The following is a 20,212-nucleotide window of genomic DNA, read 5'->3' on the forward strand; positions in this document are numbered from 1 at the left end:
ACCGGCGACCCTAGGGATCATCTTGACTACTTGGGCAACTTTACGTCCGTCGAGTTTCTGGTAGCTGGTTACGAAAAAATATACTAAAGCATGGACTCGATAGAAACATGATTTTCATTGCGTTTAAAAAACTGTTACTAGAAAGTTAGAAAAATTAGGTTGTTTAATCTATTATGTTTCACCATTGACCCATTTTACAATTATAACCTGTGAATCCCGGGAATTCACGAATTTCAAAATCAAATCAGCAACCGTTGATCGTATTCTTTTAACGTTTCAGATCGAACATAAAGACTGATGATTTTGAATGACACGATGTAAGATTGCTTTAATACTTACAATTTGTCGAAGAGTATTTCAAAGTTTTTTCGCATTTATTCGTACTGTGTAGAATTTATTACAAAATTACACTGTTCGTTTACATATGCATATTAAAGACGTTCGTATATATATATACATGCATGATGGATATACAGCAAGTAAACAGAAATTTAGATAACACGTTAAGTTACATCTGCATAAAATATCTAGCTATATACAGTAGTTTTATTGACATTTCTCAGACGTGTTGCAAATCGCTGTGTCAAGATTCTCAGTATGGTCTTCGTCAGATTTATAAATGACGTCCGCCATTTTTCTGTCCTCAATAAAGGTTAACTCATAGTATTCCAGGGGTAAATGTAAATTTAGAGCAGCGGGTCCCACGAAGCTTAACCAACTGACTAATTTATTTTTGCTAAAAGATCATTGGAAAGACAAAAGAACGTATCACAGCAAAATTATCTACCAACATTCAAAAAATTTATATATTTACCTCTTAGCCGTAATTTGAAGTAATTCCTGTGTCATGCAAGGATGTAACTGTAAAAATGGCGTTCCAAGAATGGGATGTATTGCTTGAGATAATTCCGAGTAATTCAATTCTTCGTGAGACACGAGTTTCCTGGCCATTTCCACGGTGATCGGATTGATTCCAGGAAAATCTACAAAACGATTGAACATCATTTATAATTTCACAAGTATCAAACTTCTAATATCCAATAATCACCATTAAATCCTCTATTACATGTTGTCATTAATGAACTACACTATTGAGTCATTCAAATATCCTTAAAAAAAATCAATTTTCAATGATAGGAAAAATCTATCCAATGATCAACAAAATTAAATGAAAAATTAATAAAACGGAACTCTATACACCAGAGAAACATTACGTTCTAATTCCTACATTATTCATATTGTCTGTCGTACCCTCCCTCATGCTACAATCTCCTGCTCACCCATTTTCTTTCTTTCTCTCTTCAACCCTTATACGGTAAGTTCTACGTTAACATCCTCTTAGCCCAGTTTAAGGCCGTCCACAATCGTACGAACAGTTCATATTATAACGACAGGAGAACTTGCCACTTGTACAGATTAGTGTCTAGTGGCGATCAAGTCACTAATTCTGGATATAATCTGAACTCGAATGATCTAGTTTATCAGTCGTCTCATTTGATTCCTTTCCTCCGCTAAAAAATCCATTTGATTTATCGGAATTTTTACCGTAGCATCCCGGCAGGGAATATTTTTTCCGTGAAAATCGTTGGTTAACAAGTAATATAGTGTGATTATGAAAAATTCATTATATTTAGGAATTAACTAAATGATTTATGAGAGAACTAATTGATTCAATATTTGGTTTGCTTTGGAAAAACGCTGGTGAAAATTGAATGCTCGGTAGATAAATGACATTTTTTTAGAACAGATATGCAGTATGAAACTATATTTCTTCAGACCGCCGCGGCGCTGCTATCAGTCTGTTATACTTTACTAGTATTTTATTTTCTTCCCCTCTTCATGCTATCCAAACGTGAGTTTTTATGTAGATCTTCCCGGGATGTTTACTTGCCAGATTTCCAGGCGTTGAAGAAGAGCACCGGAACGCTGTAACTTATGGACCATAGAATATGATGTTCCATAATCAAAGGACTCTCCGTTTCGCCAGGAGCTTCGAAAGGATCTTCACGAAGAGTTGTCAAGAGTTCATCCCTTTTGTCAATTTCCGTAGTCTCGTCGTCATCTCTTAAAGGATGATCTTGAGGAATGAAAAGTTTCGCATGACGAACGAGATAAGCCTGTCCAGGTTCTGCCTTATAGAAGCAAAGATTCATAATAATAAACAAAAATACAAGCGGCCTTAAAATTAATGTTGAATTAAAATACTGAAAATCATTTGTCAATCAGACTCTATATAAGCGATAACATCGCATTTGAGAATTTTGATATCACTAGAAAATCTAGATCAGACTCGTACTACAAGTTATGCAGTGAAAAGACGAATCTATGAGTCATGTACGAAGAAATTCACCCATCAGTGGGTATAACAGAAACAAACAAGTATCCTGCATATCTATATATGCACAAATAACCTTAATAAAGTTACCTTATCTCCCTGAAATTCCCAATTATCTGAAATTTCAGTGGATCTTCGAACCAAGTCTTTGGCGTCCTTGACGAATTCTTCCCACGTAACAGTACCAGGACCATCCATGTCGTTAGACAGCTCTATATAAAGAAAGAATATAACTATAACTCTATATAACTTTCTGAAAATTCATTACTACCACTAGAATTCATCCATATTTGAATTGCTACTTCTTAACCGATAAAAGTTTCCTATTTCATAACGCTGAGTCTTATAGAAATTGTCTTAAAAATTCGTTATGAATGAATGGCGTCTCCAATGCGCGGAAGGAAGTCTTTGTTCGCGCACCACGATACGTCGATGTAAAAATAAAATTGAAAATGGGGAAGCTGTGCACCGGAGAGAAGAGCCCAATGTCTCCCTTTCCCGGACGCTCAGCGCCTCGTCAATTCCTGACTCTTTCACTTCGGTTATGTCCGGACGTACTCGGCTATAATCGAATCCCCACCCCAGTTACGCATACCAATTCCTCTTGAGCTCGTGTGCGCAAATGGGAATTCTTTAGTGTGTGCGTTAAACAAACTGGCCAATCGCGTGCATATTACCATCAGGAACGTAGACATACTAAAGTATTCCTTTCCTTACTCTCTAGCGTGTAAGCTCCACTTAAATGTTTTATAACGAATAGAGCTAATTTCATACTAAAAAGATAACCATTTCCCTTTGTGATAAATTAAAAAGCAATTAGCGTAAAACAAATATAAATAAATAATTCATTTGTAATCTATAATACGAGCAACCGTTCTCCACGTAAAGTCCCCAAAGAATACCGTATCAGCAAAAATTGATCGGCACAAGACCGAGGTCAAGCTGTTCAAACAATCAAATCTGATAATCAATTAATACGTATAAAAAACAGAGCTAATAAACTTAGAATAATCATAAGAATTTTTAACAATTTCAAAGAATATTGTAGAAAATGCCTTCGAAGAAAGCTTTCGGATTGTCCACCGAAACAATACGAAAGAATAATTAAAAGTTGTTACAGGGCACATTGTTATCTAGGTACGTGTCTGTCCTGAAGAATAAAGTTGCGCGCGCATCGCCAATATCCATGAAAGTTTCTCTACCTGTATCACTACGTGACTGTATATCCGAACGGCGTTGAACGGCGCGTGCAAGAGCATGCACCGCCCCGGAACGACGTCGTGGCTACGTGAATAGTGAAGAGAGAGAGACGCAGGCGTCGTTTGTTGTATGTGCCAGAGCTACTCCACCTCCAATACATTAAACCGGTGTGATGCGCGCCATACGGATCTCGTGCGTGTGAGAGCGACCCTGTGAAAACAGATACGACAGGACGACAGAACGACGCGGTATAACGACGGCAACAAGAAGGAACGACGTATGGAGGACTGAAGTCAGTCAAACAGAGAATATAAACTAAAGGCAGAAGCAGTGCTTATGGTACGATGCTATAAGGTACTGTGAAGTGCGACGCTACAGTGCGGTGTGAATATATATGTATATGTACAGTGACGCTAGATATTTTCTGAAGACTGGTATATAACTTTGCCATCGTGGTTTTTAGAAAGAGAGAGAGGGAGAAAGAAAGAGAGACGCGTATCTTGAATAGACTAAGGATCAGTGAATACTTCAAGAACAGAGTTCTGCTTGTAATAAGACTGCGAGACAGTAGAGAGGCAAAGAAAAGTGGAGAAAGGTGGTTCAATTGGTATCAGTGAAGTCTACGAAATCATCGTTGTCGCGCAGCCGTCGAGAGCGATGAGGTCGCACGTTTGCCCTGCGGACGGAAGCCCGCAATCGGAGACACGAGGAGCGGCGTTGCTCTAGACTGAAGTTTTGAGCGCGTTTTGACATTCACTTACAAAGGTGTAATCTACCAGAAGTGTTTTAGACGCGAGGATATCTTCGTATCTCGAGTTCGAGTTCACAGTCATACATTGGAGTACGTGTTGTCTGAATTTTCGACGGTTTAGCAGAACGCCAGGAGGCGTTCTTCCTTCTTTTTTCCTCCCTTCCTTTTCTCCCTTTCCGCTTTCTCCTTCACGTCTGCCCCTCTTACTTCTCACTGTCCTCGTAACGAGGTGTACTATCACCATTGGCACGAGACCGACTTTTGTGTTTACAGTGGATAGATTGACAAGCCGCTGTGATGTACGCCAAGGGTAAGGGGTCTACTGTACCCTCAGATGCTCAAGCAAGAGAAAAGTATGTATTAGTTATATTAATTTTTTTCCTTATACTATTGTTGTACTATTGTTGTTCCTTATACTATTGTTGTATAAACATATATATATATTATTCATTCATTAACAGATATATGATTGACAGATAAATTTACTACTTGGTAAGAATTGAGGTGACGCGATAATACCGTTTCTATGGCCGAGATACATTTCCGTCCTTTGTCTGCTTTGTTTTATCCAGACTTAATTGAATTAGAGGAAATTACAATTTCATTTTGATTTACCTGAACTAAGTGTGTGCCACGCCACGGTTATTAATGATTCAGTCACTGTTGCTCATGGAAATTTTCACGGTGATTTTCCTGACTTACTAAAACTAATTTTATTTACTAATTTAATTTTCTTGTTAATCGTCATTATTTTATTGTTTGATACTATCGGTACATACTCTATGAATTATATTAAGAAGTGGCGCTGTTTAGACTCAGGATATCGGATACTATCGTCGTACAGCGACATCACGTCTTCCTTGCTGTTCGTTCGAAGCCAATCCCAATCCATAAAGTTCACGAGCATAAAAATCTAGACTTTCGAGAAAGTTATAACCGATGCGAATACTGTATCTCATGAGAATTTTGCCATCTGTCTAAAAGCATGTGAACTGCTTAGTGAGATAAAAAGAATATAATTACAATATGCAGTGTGATTTTAATGTTGTAGATATTCATATATTGCATTAATGCTAATTGAACCATGCTTATTGATTATCGTGTTATATATCTATTATATTTTTTGTTTCAGGTTGGCACTATATGTATATGAATACCTGCTTCACGTAGGCGCACAAAAAGCTGCGCAAACATTTCTGTCCGAGGTATGGTGGCAAAATGTTTTTTTCTGTCTTTTTACACATAATCAATGCTTTTCACAGTGCACGGCTCAAGTGAAAATAATGTATACATTTTACAGTCGCATTTAATCGTAATTTTTCTGTTCTTTTACAGATTCGATGGGAAAAGAACATAACGCTAGGGGAGCCACCTGGATTTTTACATTCATGGTGGTGGTAAGTTCAATACTGGAATTCATAATATTCTAGTCTGACGAGTTTTCGTCTTGTAAGAAAAATCATATGAAACCTTGTGCTGTTTCAGTGTATTCTGGGATCTCTATTGCGCGGCACCAGAACGTCGCGACACATGCGAACACAGCAGTGAGGCCAAAGCTTTCCATGATTATGTGAGTATTACAGAGACACAATTGAAAACGGCATAAGATAACTCATTCAAATAATACTGTTCTCTAATGATGTGTCTAATAATTTCAGGGATTCGTAAATAGCGGTTATGGAGTGAACGGGATTGCTCACGTAAGTAAACATATAGACGCGTTAACAATTCACGTTTCTCTAGTAACCCGGGGCTATCCTAAACTGTTCGCAATGATAATTCGTTAAATTTCTGTTCTTTTTTTTCTGCTGGTACTAATACCACTGATATGCTCTTGCTGGCCATATAATATAAAGTCACTACGTACCAATTATTATTATCGTTATTATCATACAATCGCCGTTGATATCATTCGTACATAAGAACTAATCTAGTTAACGAAAAGCTGTTTTCTTAGCTGATCTTGACCATTAGACTAAAAAAAATGACGAGTGAACTTTCACCTATCCTGTAATGCCTATCACAATACAGTCGAGTATTTTCAAAACGGAGCTGCGTCGGTAGTTTGACATTTTTTTGTCAATAGCTGTTATGTAATTGAGAGATGATTGCAGAATGCCGGACCAGCCCCATCTCCACTTGGGCAGATGCCGCCAAACGATGGCATGCCTGGCGGTCCGATGCCTCCTGGATTCTTTCCAGTAAGTTTTTTTTTTTTCGCTTTCTTTTAACATAATTAACACTTTCTTACTCCTCGTCCACGTCCTTTACGTTTATGTCGATGATACGCTCCCTGATTTTCGTTTGATCATTGTAAACGAATCGGATGAAGGATCGATGGAAGAATTTTATTAGATAATTTATATCCAACGATCAATTTTATCGATCTAGTTTATATCGATGCACTCTTCTTGTTCTTTTTCTTATTCCTGTGATTTAAACCCGTGTTTCTGTCCGTCATGGGATTCATGAAATTTTACGATATTACGTTCATATAATTAAATGTATGCACATTTCGTCCTAAGGGTGCATGGTCATCCATTTTCTTAATTATAGTCACTCTGCACGGTGTTAATATAACATACATTTTATGGGGTGTCAAATAATTTAATGACAAGCACGCGGCGTATTTTTCTATGATGGATTCCATAAGATTATCGAAATTGAGTGTAGCAGCTCTTTTTTAATAACAAGCATCCAAATGTTTTAATTAAATATTTACAAAATTATACAGAAGATATCCAAGTGAAAAATAATACTGTATACATTATTAATGGAAGGTAATTTCAGTTTGATGATCAGCCAGTGTCTAGTGTAATTATAATAACGGATTGGTGATACAATCATCACGTTACTTGATTTTAGAATATAATATTTACTATCTACTCTATCAAATATTAAATCTACATTTCCTTTTTATGCATTAGCAATTTTTCACAGTTTGTTTGTAATTTAATGTGATAGAAACTCAATTTTACGTTTATATTGTTTCATTGAAAATAAGCCGCCTGCTTTATTATATATACCCAATATAGCAATAAAGTATAAAGTTATAACGGTAAATTCTAACAGTAACTGTAACAGTATTTCAGAAAAAGGTAGGAGATACCATGTTATATACCACGTCGAACAAGGAGAATTAACTGTGAAAGAGACCTCTGGGTAAAGAGAGAAAAGGACGTAAAATTGTGCGAATAAAAACAAATTGATTCTCATAAGCAACATTACACAATGATCAATATATTTCTCATTGAAACAAATTTGTTATTTAATGTTCAATCGGCAAACTTTTTTATTCCATTGTCATCTGTGTAAATTCACACCGTCAAAGAGCGTCTCAAAAACAGGCTAACGTTTTAGATAAGAAATATCATAAAACTACTCCAATGCTTGTCTACTATTGTATTTATGTACTTAATTTTACTCTGCTATGTATCTAACTCTTATATGTGCGTTCATGTATCACTTTTACTGTTTTATTTTCTTGCTACGCCAAGACAGTCATAGAATTAACAACCAAAGAAGAATTATCTGGATGTACTAGATTAGCGATAGTCCTTAAAGACCATAGAATAGTCACTAACTAGGATCTAACGGTGAGATTCTTCTTGAATTTAAAATTTAAAGAAAAGCTCGATACGTTGGTAAATATCATTTAAAAAAAAAAAAAAAATATCTGACGTAAATTTCAAGTATTTGTGCACTTACGTTGCAAACTTTGATATAAGCAGTTCTTCGTGTTTTTCTAATATCAATAATTTCGCATACAGTTAAAAAAAAAAGTATTAACGTACAGACCATCTTTTGAGTAACAATATATTGTTGCGTCGTAAATAATTGCATTTACAAAAGGAAAAACAAATCTTAAAGATAATTGAAAAGCAAAAAAAGATACCATCATACAAGAGAAATTTGATCGTGCGTATGTTGCTTGCTCAGTTTTCCTCTATGTTACGTGGCATAACGCTAGAGTAAGGTGCCCATGCGAGATAAGAATGATCGCATCCATTATTATTTTCATGATTATACATTACTGTTATATATATATATATATATACACATATATGTACAAACTGTACATACAATGTGGCGTCTCTCATATGTACCTTCCTCGCCACCAAGAATTCACTAGTCGATGGTGGATCTTGTGATCATTCCCAAAATATCATACAGTGGTTGTAAACATAAAAAAATTTTGAATACAAAAAAAAACAAAATGGCATTTAATGCAATGATGATAATTATGGATGACGTCTGGATTCTGTGCACTGAATCATTTCATGAAGGAGACAAATAATCTTGTATACCGCCACTGTATAACCTATACGGATCTTGACATCCTAATGCAGCCACCCTGAGCCTTCTAGTCTAGCTGTTGCCTGGATCGCAGTGTTGCTACATGTCTGTCGTTTGCATTGCTTGTTGCAGAACAACTCGACAATGCGACCATCTCCGCCCACACACCCCTCATCACAGCCATCCCCCCAGCACCCCCAGCCACCCCCGCCCCCACACTCGCAGATGATGTCCACCCAGGTAAGCGTCATTCGACACATACACTCTCTCACTCATGGAAAATCACTTGTTCCGCTATCATGACACGCCGCATCATCGTACACTGAAATATTCTGTCTTTCTTGTTCTCTTGCTTCCTGTTTTCAACTAATCATAATAATTGCATTCTATTGTCTTGTATGTTTAACGGTCGGGTTGTCTTGATTTCTTTTTTCTGGGTCTAACAGAAGCAGACGAGAAACTATTAGTCCTAATGTTGGGTTTTTATTTTGGTTGTGAATCCTTGTGACTGAGTTTTTTTTTACTTTGAATTTGGTCCTTTGTGAAATCGATTTCACGGTTTAATAATGGTTGATACTGAAGTCGATTCGTGGTTTTTTTAAACTGTGCTAATTTATTGCACGTTATTTGGTTCTCACTTTAGGAAGTCTTGATAGTTTATGTGCGATGATGGCACGAATCGACTTTTGTACAATTTTTGGTCACTACAGCATCAATTCGTTGAGGTAAGTTTAGAATTATGAATGTCTGTATGATTCAGGAGATACAAGTGGGAGAAGAGGATGGGAAACAATGTATAATGATTCTATGGGAGTTTGTGATGTAACACTAATTTTAAGTTTGTTGTGGCACTGATTCCACGTAGTGAAAAGGTAAGGTTATATTTTTCTTTTACATGCATTGCTCGCAACATTACTTCTATGTGCGTTGGTCATTAATTAATATCACGTATTTATTTCGTCCTGTCAAATGCAATAGATATTTATAGTTACTTCAAAATGCACTATTTTTTTATGTAATAACCTAAGTACAGTTTGCATGTACTTTACATATGCAATTGACAGGTGTTGTACTACACCAAACAATAATAATACCTTGAAAAATTTCTTTAGCGAAGTTTATATATTATATGGCCTATCATGTTGTCAAGTGCTTACTGTGCTTGTCCTCTGGTATCTATGTGGTTAACTCTGTAGCTTATACTAATTGGACTGTTGTCAAATCTTTGGTAACTGGAAAGAGAGAAAGATTCATATTTAATTTTGCTATGAAAGTTTTTGTCTAAGCAAACTAGCATTTGTTGCAGTTTATGGGACCAAGGTATCCTGCTGGACCACGACCTGGAGTACGCATGCCACAAATGGGAAATGATTTCAATGGGGTAAGTGCATCGATGTGCTTGAAACTTTGATAATATTAAAAATTAGTCAAGATTAACGTATGCAACTGAAAGCTCGAGAATTGAATTTGATTTTATCATTTTTCTTGGTTCCTCAGCCACCAGGGCAACCGATGATGCCAAACAGCATGGACCCCACCAGACAAGGTGAGTGTTCCTGATGGTGATAGAAGTTTTCTTTACTTTTTTTTTGGCATTGATGAGCGTTGCGAGAGGAGAATGGCATTATAAGCATGCGTATCAAAAACCACACAGCAATAAACAAAGAAGTAACTTTTAAATTGGATTGGATTGCTGTGATGTGGAGTGGATTGGTTTTTGAACTGTCTAGTTACAAGCAGTGGTATAGTTCATGTGTCAAGTGTGTACGGATAAGAGATATTCATGGTCCAATAAATGAGGTATTGTCATTAAAAACAAGGTGGAATTACATTAATTGACAAACCTACAATGGATCAGACCTATCGAGGTAGATTCAAGTAATGTCATACTACTTAAATTTCCTTTAACAAATATTACAAAATTTGTATCAGCAACAAGAATATTGTCTTGATCAATGAGATTACTCCAAGAAAATATTGTAATCTGGTTACATCCCACAAAATTCTTAAGTTAACACCTGCCACCCATCTCACGGTATCACTGTGTAGTTTTGTATTATAATTGAAGTGTTCACAAGTTCACAAAAGGTCAGAGATCATGTAAAGGGCTTTCGCATGATATAGTCATCACTTCATGGTTATGGAGTTAGCATTACAAAACCATCCATATAAAGATAGAGGGAAGGAGAGAGATTTCACTATACCACTGCGAAATAACTAGTCTTACCACCATCAACCTGACCTTACCTACCTGGCGTACTAATGTGTGCTCTTGTGTTCCTCAGGCGAAGCTGGAGAGTTTGTAGGGTGGCAAGGTAGGAAGCAACCCAGCAACCGAATCATACTCACATGACTTAGTCAAGCCTTACCGTCTTTTTTTTTAATACCTTCCATTCTAATTTTTGTCTCTCCTTCACAGACAATCGCACTAGCTTTGTTTTACCGCAAACGTTTCCTCCTCCAGACATTCTTGCATCTAGCATGAAGAATCGCAATGACTATTTTAGCAAAAGCCAAATTGTGATTTCATTTATTGTTTTTTATCATATTACGCTCGTTTCAAAACGTTACGTAACCACGAAAGACTTATTTTATTATTGGAAAGACTCGCAAGAGGGGTCAGAATCGATAAAGTAAATATTCTCAATTATCTTGTACCTGACGTTACACTCGAGTGAGAAAATTCGATGGTCTGATGATGATAATTCCAAGTCACTTTAACCGTACACGAAAATAATAATTAATCCTACCTTGTGTGTAGGATAATTAATAATTAAAAAATAATTAATCCTACCGACATGCTTCTCTGATATAGCAGCGTTAATGTAAAAGGCACAAAATAAGACAGAGACTATGTTAATTTACGTTATTACCTCGTACTATTTAATTGGAGCACCAATGATTAATAAAATCTAAAACAGTTCTTTTTCCGTGTACAAGAATAGAAGGTTACCGGTAATCCTCGCAGTTTTGTTTCTGTCTTGAGCATGAGCCTTCTACTGTGTTAATCTGTGTGAATACTTTTGCTACATTAGCATGTCACCCCATTATTCGCTTTACTTTGTTGCTGATTTCTGGCAAAGAGTGATAAGAATCTACGCGAATGCTACTTAGGGTTATTACAGTACTCTTAGAATAAAAGGCAATTATATATATGGGAGCCAATTGTTTGTGTGGATTGAAGTAGCTCTTCGCTCGCAATCAGCGTATTAGCGATTAGCGGTTTAGCATTAACCTATATTAGTAATAGAAGTGTAGCTTGGCGTCCAGGTGTATGAAAATTATTAAATTATTTTCTCCTAGGTCCACCAGGAATGAATCCAATGAATCCACGTATGAATCCACCACGAGGGCCTGGAATGGGTCCAATGGGTCCAGGAAATTATGCACCAGGGATGCGAGGACCACCTCCGAATAGTAGTTTAGGTCCCGGTGGTCCAGGTGGACCCGGTATGCCACCTATGAGCATGGCAGGACCTGGAAGACCACAGTGGCAACCAAACACATCGACGGTATGTTGCAACAGTACAAAAAAAAAAACAAATATTGTCGAACTTCGTATATGGTAATTATTTTCAATTTGACATTGCCCTACAGCCTATGAACTATTCGTCGTCGTCACCAGGCAATTACGGTGGACCACCAGGTTCCACTGGTCCACCCGGACCAGGTACACCGATCATGCCCAGTCCACAGGATAGCAGTAACAGCGGCGGCGAAAATATGTACACTATGATGAAACCAGTTCCTGGAGGAAACATGCCTGGAGTAAGCACTCGAATATTATGGATAAACAAAAAAGAAAGTCCTCACAGAAATCCAAATTAGAAGCTCCAATATCTTGAAGCTTAGCAAGCGCAATGAATTCTTAATAATTTCTACTATTATTTTAGGATTTTCCAATGGGCGGTGGACCGGAAGGTGGTCCCATGGGTCCGATGGGCCCTAATACAATGGGTCAGGTACTAAATGGTGACGGTTTAGATGGGATGAAAAACAGTCCGGCCAATGGTGGTCCCGGTACTCCACGGGAAGACAGTGGCAGCGGCATGGGTGATTATAATCTGGGTGGTTTCGGCGGTGGCGAGAACGTAAGTATCAGCAGGTTCTTTAACGACTCCCTGTAGTAGTCACTTAGCATAATCCTGGACCTATATGTAAATAATCGGTAGGCGCGTTCAATGATATCTGGCTTAAAAATGGGCAACAATGCCATGAATCCCTAAGAATAGACTTTTGATCTATACAGTTAGAATCGAAAATTCAGCCAGAATCTCCATAAATAATGATCGCTTCATGAACCAGGATTGCGATGATCACTTTCACGAAAAATATATTCTTTCCCCTTAACGATCAAATTTATCGTAAACAAAATTCACAATTAGCCCGCATTCGATGATTCGTACAGTCGCATTAGACCTCGTGCTTCGTTCAATTGGTTTTTCAGTGCTGCATTTCAATTCCAATCCATTAATCACACTGTATGAAATTACGATCAGCTATCATCATTCGATAAATAATTTTTTTTTTCCCTTTAACGATTCCGTTCGAAGTGTTCATCCTATATCTCGTACGCGTAACAGTGTTGCCCCAGTTACATCAGCCTCTGGAATAGTCAACAGTCGAGTGACAATGTCAATGATAAATAAAGTCAGAACACGTTTACTTTGAGATTCAATAGAATGCATCGAATTGGCAACTCTAATTAACAAGGGTTTTTAGATTTAATATATATATTTCTCATTCCCATTATTAACATCATTTCCAATTTTTTTTTCTTTTAATTTTTTTCCTTTTTTCCCTTCTGTTCTCCACCTTACGAATAAAACATGGCGCGCGTTTCTACTTCGCGTTTGCCACGTGTTTCGAGCAATAATAACAATAATAATAATCTACGAATATGCCATGTTGCGAATGATTCCTGAAGGCTTACATACAAAAGAGTTCCACGCGATTACGATTTAAATTGTCATTATAGCGTACTATACCCATAATGGGGTATACCTTTCCTTTACTACTTGTAATTACTACTTATCATTGTCACGACACCCCTATTCCCCCTCCCCCCATCACCCTCCCGCCCCCACAATCAAGAGTATCCCTCAGTCTGGACCTCAAAAAATAATGGTTTCGTGCTCGTTTTTTTTGTATTCCCGACAGTTTTTTTAAATCTCGAGTACACGCCTCGGACCCAGCTCTCGAAGTTCGTACACGTCGAAAGTCTCCCAGTTAATTGCGTAATGCAAGAAGATGATACAAATGACTGACGAGCTCATATACATTATTGTACGGGAACGGGTTCGTCAATGAATAACACACAAGTCGTTCTCCTCTTCGTGGCAAGTTGTGCGAAAGAGGAAAAAAAGAAAAACAAGAAACGATTTCGATAATGCATCCCATTATCCATGTTTTTTTTTTCTTTTCTTTGTTATCAATCCACACTGCTCCGTTAGGTTAGCATTTAAGGAACAATTACGATGATAATTATTAAATGATACTTAGTTGCCACTCCCGCCATACACTATGTATATGCTTCGCTAATACTCACAAGGTTGCAAAAAAAAACATAATATATATATATACGTACGATTTCTGCGTGCAAAAAGAGAAGGAGAGAGAAAGTGAGAGAGAGAGAGAAAGGCACGCTTGTACGCATATATATATAGGGTATATACACTTATATATTTTTTTATTATGGTTATACCGCCATACCTTTAATTGTCAAGATTTTAATCTTCTCTTAGTTAGCGCTTTTGTCATTGCACTTTATTTATATTTATTTGACATTAGCTCGTAAGCGAAAGGGTGCCTAAGGAATACGAGAAAAGGCTGTTAATTCGTTACTGTCCATTTACTGTGATTTTCGTCGCATAATCGCCAATTGAATTCCTTTTTTCTTCTTTTTTTTTTTCTTTCTTTTTTTTCCAATACCCTTCGTGATACTGGACTAAAAAAAAACCAGTAAACGGCCGAGACCCATCTTCGTCCTCCCATTCAGGAGTCTCATACAACGTCTATGACAAAATGGCCTACAGGACAATCAACGGGAACTCCGTTTCCATGTATATACACTATTGCCTATATATATATTTATACGGACATAATAATTTATGAATTTCAACTTTTTCCCATAAAATCTTAAGCATCCTCAATGTTCATCATCCACATCAACGTCCTGCTCGTTCTTGCCGCCTTCTCTTGCCAAAAGACCAAAAACCTCCTCGTTCGTTATTTATTTTTTAATATTAAAGTCCTCCCTTCCCGCCCCATCCTTTTTACATTATTTTACGCGTAACGTCCCACGAAATATTTTTTGACCGTGGATGCATTTTTTATTACTTCTTCTTCTCCCTCATTGTAAATTGCCGCGTTCTCGCGCGATGCTCTCAACTATTTTATTAACGTGACAAGAGGGCACGCGCGCGCATGCGCAGACTCTCTCGAATGGGACGACGAGTGAGCCAGGTCGACGATAAAACTCAGAACTGAGTCCCTCCACTATTTGCTCACATACCTGTATATGTATATTTATATATATATACACTATTTGACACAAGGTACACGGGCACGGCGACTCGGGTAATTTGCGTCGCAATGCCTGATGGGTACCCCAATAACACTACGCACTCTGTCACTTACGCATATACGTACGTAAAAAAAAAAAAGAAACACCCACACGCAACAAACCGAACGGGGGAGCTGAAGCAGCTCAAATTGCTCAATTGAATTTTTACTCGCGTTACATCGATAATTGTAATGCACTATAATCGCTACTATGATAATTATTATAATATACCTATATATATATATATATATATATGCCGACCATCGATTCTGTACGACGGACGCGATTTGTACCACGTCGTGTGTGTGTATATATATATATTGTCTATAATGATTTTTTTTCTGTCTTTTCTCTCTCATCCGTTTCTCTGTATCTACGTATCTTTCTCTACTGTTAATCTTGTAATTAGATATTGCTCGCGGTGACAGCAGCACCGATTCATGGATGTACTTGCCGATCATTCGAGGGGGGGAGAGATAAAGAGAGACAGATTCGTTCGATCCGTAAGCCATACTGTCATTTTATTTTTTTCCCTCATTATTTCGCTGCTTCCTACTTCGTTTGTTACTAGTAAATTTTTCATATATTTTCGCGAACACGCGTAATCGACACTGCATATATATGTATATATGCAACACGTGGTCGCACACTATACACTGCTCGAGAAATACACGCGCACACGCGATATGTACGAGTTGACACGTGACACGTAGTAAATACTTGTAAATGTTAATAATTATGGACAGTCGAGATTTTATGCGGAAACGTCATCGAGCGTCGATACACGTCATCGTGGGGCCGTCGCAGCTCCGTCGACGACGTCGAGAAAGAGACGAGAGTAAAGAAAGTGCCATAAATGCACGGCAGACGGGAACTGGCGTTGATCGTGGTTTTTTTTTTTTTTTTTTCTTTGGTCGCGTCGATAACAAGGAACAACCCGGTTTTGCTGCTTTTATCTCGGTATTAACGATGACGTCCATGAACGTTTCGCATCACACCGCGATACACTGTATAACAGGCACTTGCGAAGCAAATGCCTTTGGCAGCACCCGTTGAAGACTCGCACAGAAGGGACGGAGAGGGGGGCGACGGTTACCATGCACGTGCGTTCAAGGACAATGACTAGACGACGCGACTAGACACAACGTATACGCTATAAGGATAGACTTGGAGGAAATGCAAAAGGATGTTATTTAAAGGAGGAGGAGGAGGGTGGGGGAGGGTAAAAATAGAAAAAAAAAAGAAAAACAGAAGCGTTTACTATTTTTGTATGGATATAAGAAGACGTAGACGGTGCAAGTACTGGACCTATGACGGAGGAAAAGCGAATAAAAGCTATGCAATGGAGGAAGTGCGAAACGTAAGGGAGTGAGAGAGAGAATGAGAGGTATAAGATAAGAGAAAAAGAGAGAGAGAGGAGGATACACAATGACGTGGGATTTTATATATGTATATATATATATAAAATATATATATATATATAAAGGTATTGGAGCGGATTACGGATAAGATTTATGAATCGATAGAAAAATGGAATTATTATACGTCCGTCCGCAAGTGTTAATAGGTCAGTACAAGACTATTGCTGTGCTGCTATTTAGTTACTTTAAAAACTTACGATACTTAAACCGTAGTGGCGACTACTTCATGTAAAGACGAAGCTAAGGGGTGCCGTTATCGTTTGCCGAGTGCAGCCGTTCGGAGCTTGCGGCAATGAATGGGTCTTTTATGAAATGTCTCTTTTTTTTTCTTTTTAATATATATATGTATATAATCGTGTCGCGATTGGACCGTTAACGAGTGATCCGTGGATACGTTTTCTTGCTGGTTTTTTTTTTTCTGTACTACTGTTCAAGGTTCTTGCTGTAGGAGATTTTGCGATACTCGAATCGGTAATTGGCTGTCGGCCATTTTTGTTTTTGGATCTACTCCTTTCAACTTCATGTACGATCACGTCACCTTCGCACCAGTTTTCATGTCCGTCGATTAACTTGTTGAATGTTTGTCGATCGTTGCAGCTTTATTTTTTGTTTGTTGTTGTTGTTTTGTTTATTAATTTGCCAAACCAGACACGCCAGTATCTCGCTTGATATTTTTCACATCCTTCCGATCTCTCCCGCTAGTCCTTATGGGTCCGGGGGACAATTTACTTTTCGTTTACTTCGCTTGGTTTTTGGGAATCTTCCTTTTCGGGCGAGACGATGAACAAAAAGTTGCGCGACGTCCGCCAGGCATTTTTTCCTTTAAAGATACGGGGGGCGGGGGGGATCACTTGTACGAATTGATTGGTGACACGTGGCACGTGAATTTGTGTGCTGCTGCTCCGCTGCTCGATCCGAACGTCCGTACTGACCGGCGAGCGTGCACTTCGACAAGAGAGAGTGAGAGAGAGAGAGAGAGAGAGTGCGAGTGAGATAAAGGGGAGTAATAAAGTGAGAGGGAAAATCGGTAAATTTTTGTTAACAAATTCCGAATTGTTTTTAATTTGACAGAAACAAAAAGATTTAACGCACTTCTGACTTTTAGCGTAATCTGTATTATTCGTTTATTAATGACTCGTAACAGGGTTGGATCGATTTAAATGAATGCAGGAGGCAAATTATTATCGGGTTTAGTAGTCGGTAGTATTTAAAAAAAAAAAAAAATTTCATTTTTTCATATATAGTGGCAAACAAGCTCAGGAATTTTGTAATAATTGTACACGGGTCGTGACGTTAAGGGTTGAAGATAAAATATAATAAATTAACGAAAAATCGATCGAGTTTTCGATTCTCGTAATTTGGAAATTTATATAGGGCTTTTCTTTTTCTTCCTTTTTTTTTTTCGCCTCGTCTTTTACGGTGAGATGGTAACCAGCGAGCGAGAGAGAGCGAAAGATAGATTTTATGTGAGAGAGAGAGAGAGAGAGAGTGTAAACTTGAAGTGTAAACGCACCTTGGTACTTTTAATACTGATTACTCCATTACTCCCACGTTGTAAGCTATATACGCCTGATTACATAATAATATGCCTACGCCAGGGAGATCGTGACAATAAATGTAATCCTGTTACACTGAGATACTGCGTTTTGTTTTTATTTGTTGTTACCCGCAGGGTGCTGGCTGCTGGTATATGTATATCTATCTCTATATCGTCTCACGATATTCTTCTTTTTTTTTTTTTTTTTTTTTTCTTTTTTGAGATACTGCGTTTTGTTTTTATTTGTTGTTACCCGCAGGGTGCTGGCTGCTGGTATATGTATATCTATCTCTATATCGTCTCACGATATTCTTCTTTTTTTTTTTTTTTTTTCATTTCCTTTTATATTCACAGATCAGGTGTTTCATGTCGAAACGTTCTTTAATCGATTTCATCCTCGATCGAACTCTCCTCCAGGTCGATATTACTGCGTTATTAAAAAAAAAAAACAAAGAATCTCCAATTTACATAATCGCACCAAGAGACTGAAAGTGAAAATAAATTCCCCGTTGCAAGAGAAAGAGAGAGAGAGAGAGAAAGAGAGAATGGGTCCAAATGTCTCGTAGAAAAAATTCACGTTTTCCACTCTTCGTCACGTACATTTTATTCCCCCTGTTCCGTGCCCCCGTATCCCCTCTTCCCACTCTCACACGTTACCCAGGTCTTGGAGTCAAATTTTCTTTCTTTTTTTTTTTTCGAACTTTTTTTTTTTGGAAACATTTTTTTTACCGCAATCCAGTCTCGGCGTGAAACACAGGATCCGTAATATTCGCGTAACAATGTTGGTAGCCATATAGTACTAGCCTGTACTGACCTGTAGCACATGGATGCGTGAAAAAGTAAAAATGCGAGGTAGATCTTACTTTTACGACTTGGCGAAAACTCGAAAGCGGCTAGTGAGAGAGCGCAATAAATGGGGGCGGCCCGATGGCGGTGAGGTGTGCGTCTTGGGGGTAGGTGAGATTGCTAGCTGTATTATTTAAGAGTAAAGAAGAAGAAGAAGAAGAAAAAAAAGTAACAAGAGAAGTCGATTCTTGGATATACATACGCTTCTCTTATTCTGATCTTGTTCTTTTTTTCTCTTTGGAATTTCATTATCAAAACTAACGTCCATGTGTTGTGGGTCAGAGCACCCTGAAAAAAAAAAAAAAAAAAAAAACCCAAAAAAAGATGGAAATGAGAGCGGATGGAAAAATGAGCAATGGGAAACTACGTAATTAAAGATTAAAAAAAAAGATGCATTCTAAAGTGAAGTTCTTCGTACCAGCTTGTCTCGAGCCTAGCCCCACCAACGCACCACCGCACTGCGCTACGCGTATGCCGGACAGCATTATTCCCCGAGATCGCGTGGAGCCCTAATGTATTGAGCAAAAGAAAAAAAAAAGAAACAAAAGAGGAAGGAAGATAATATAAAAGAGGAAAAAGAGAGAGAACACGCATTTCAAATGCACACACCACCAATTGGCGCACCTGATGCGTGGTCGCATGTATGTGTATATATATATATTTTTTTTTAATTACACACGAAAAACATCCGCACGACTCTGAACGTTACCGCCTCGATTATTTTTTTTTGAATGAAATTTTTATCCGACTTCTTTTTTTTTTCTTCCATTTTTGTCTCTTCGCTTATTTCTCGTCATTTTTTTTTTCTCATAATTATTTTCCATTTGTCTCTCTGTCGTTGTTTTTTTTTCTCTTTCCTTCTCTCCCCGATATTATTGTTTCACTCGTCACTCGAATTCTTGTCGAAATTGTTCGTTCGGGCCAAACGGATCTTGGTGGAACGCTGTGCGCATACTTGGTAAGGTATCCCTCCCGGGTTTGCCTAACCTTACGTGTAACCGGCCTGGTGTTGGTTGGTTCGCAGGATCAGACCGAGTCAGCAGCCATCCTCAAGATCAAGGAGAGCATGCAAGAGGAGGCCAAGAGGTTTGAGAAGGATTCAGATCACCCAGAATATTTCATGCAATAATTTCTTTTTTTTTTTTTTTTTTTTTCCCCCCTTTCCACGACACCGATTCGTGTGTCCCGCGAGACCAAAACTTTAACGATTGAGAAACGAACAGTTTTACGTCCTTAATTTTAATCTCCAAAGCGACCGCCA

At 37.9% G+C, this 20,212-nt stretch overlaps 2 protein-coding genes across 13 annotated transcripts; one reads left to right on the forward strand and one right to left on the reverse strand.

Moving 5' to 3' along the window:
- Positions 1-377: 377 nt before the first annotated feature.
- Positions 378-6,193, reverse strand: LOC107270129 (ubiquitin-like-conjugating enzyme ATG10). Of its 5 annotated transcripts, none has more exons than XM_025087530.1 (5): positions 6,154-6,193; positions 2,426-2,547; positions 1,892-2,132; positions 815-983; positions 378-736 (listed from the first exon to the last, which is right to left on the reverse strand). In XM_025087530.1, the coding sequence occupies exons 1-5, from the start codon at positions 6,176-6,178 to the stop codon at positions 547-549; spliced, it is 747 nt and encodes a 248-aa protein (XP_024943298.1). In that variant the 5' UTR covers positions 6,179-6,193; the 3' UTR covers positions 378-546. The 5 variants fall into 5 exon arrangements, with proteins under 5 accessions (XP_024943298.1, XP_024943308.1, XP_015600344.1 ...); XM_025087540.1 differs by lacking the exon at positions 6,154-6,193 and adding an exon at positions 5,066-5,162; XM_015744858.2 differs by lacking the exon at positions 6,154-6,193 and adding an exon at positions 3,538-3,673.
- LOC107270102 (single-stranded DNA-binding protein 3) lies at positions 3,588-20,167 on the forward strand. Of its 8 annotated transcripts, XM_015744797.2 has the most exons (15): positions 3,588-4,376; positions 4,560-4,639; positions 5,419-5,491; positions 5,622-5,683; positions 5,772-5,856; positions 5,945-5,986; positions 6,401-6,487; positions 8,715-8,822; positions 9,889-9,963; positions 10,080-10,128; positions 10,868-10,897; positions 11,886-12,094; positions 12,180-12,350; positions 12,476-12,673; positions 19,976-20,080. In XM_015744797.2, exons 2-15 carry the CDS (start codon positions 4,584-4,586, stop codon positions 20,078-20,080), a joined length of 1,350 nt encoding a protein of 449 aa, XP_015600283.1. In that variant the 5' UTR covers positions 3,588-4,376; positions 4,560-4,583. The 8 variants fall into 8 exon arrangements, with proteins under 8 accessions (XP_015600283.1, XP_024943173.1, XP_015600291.1 ...); XM_025087405.1 differs by lacking the exon at positions 19,976-20,080 and adding an exon at positions 13,136-13,253 and having other exon boundaries at positions 3,592-4,639; XM_015744805.2 differs by having other exon boundaries at positions 3,593-4,639; positions 19,976-20,167.
- The last annotated feature ends 45 nt before the right edge of the window (positions 20,168-20,212 follow it).

The sequence above is a fragment of the Cephus cinctus genome, unplaced genomic scaffold, assembly GCF_000341935.2.
Source record: "Cephus cinctus unplaced genomic scaffold, Ccin1 Ccin1_scaffold0076, whole genome shotgun sequence".
Taxonomy (NCBI): domain Eukaryota; kingdom Metazoa; phylum Arthropoda; class Insecta; order Hymenoptera; family Cephidae; genus Cephus; species Cephus cinctus.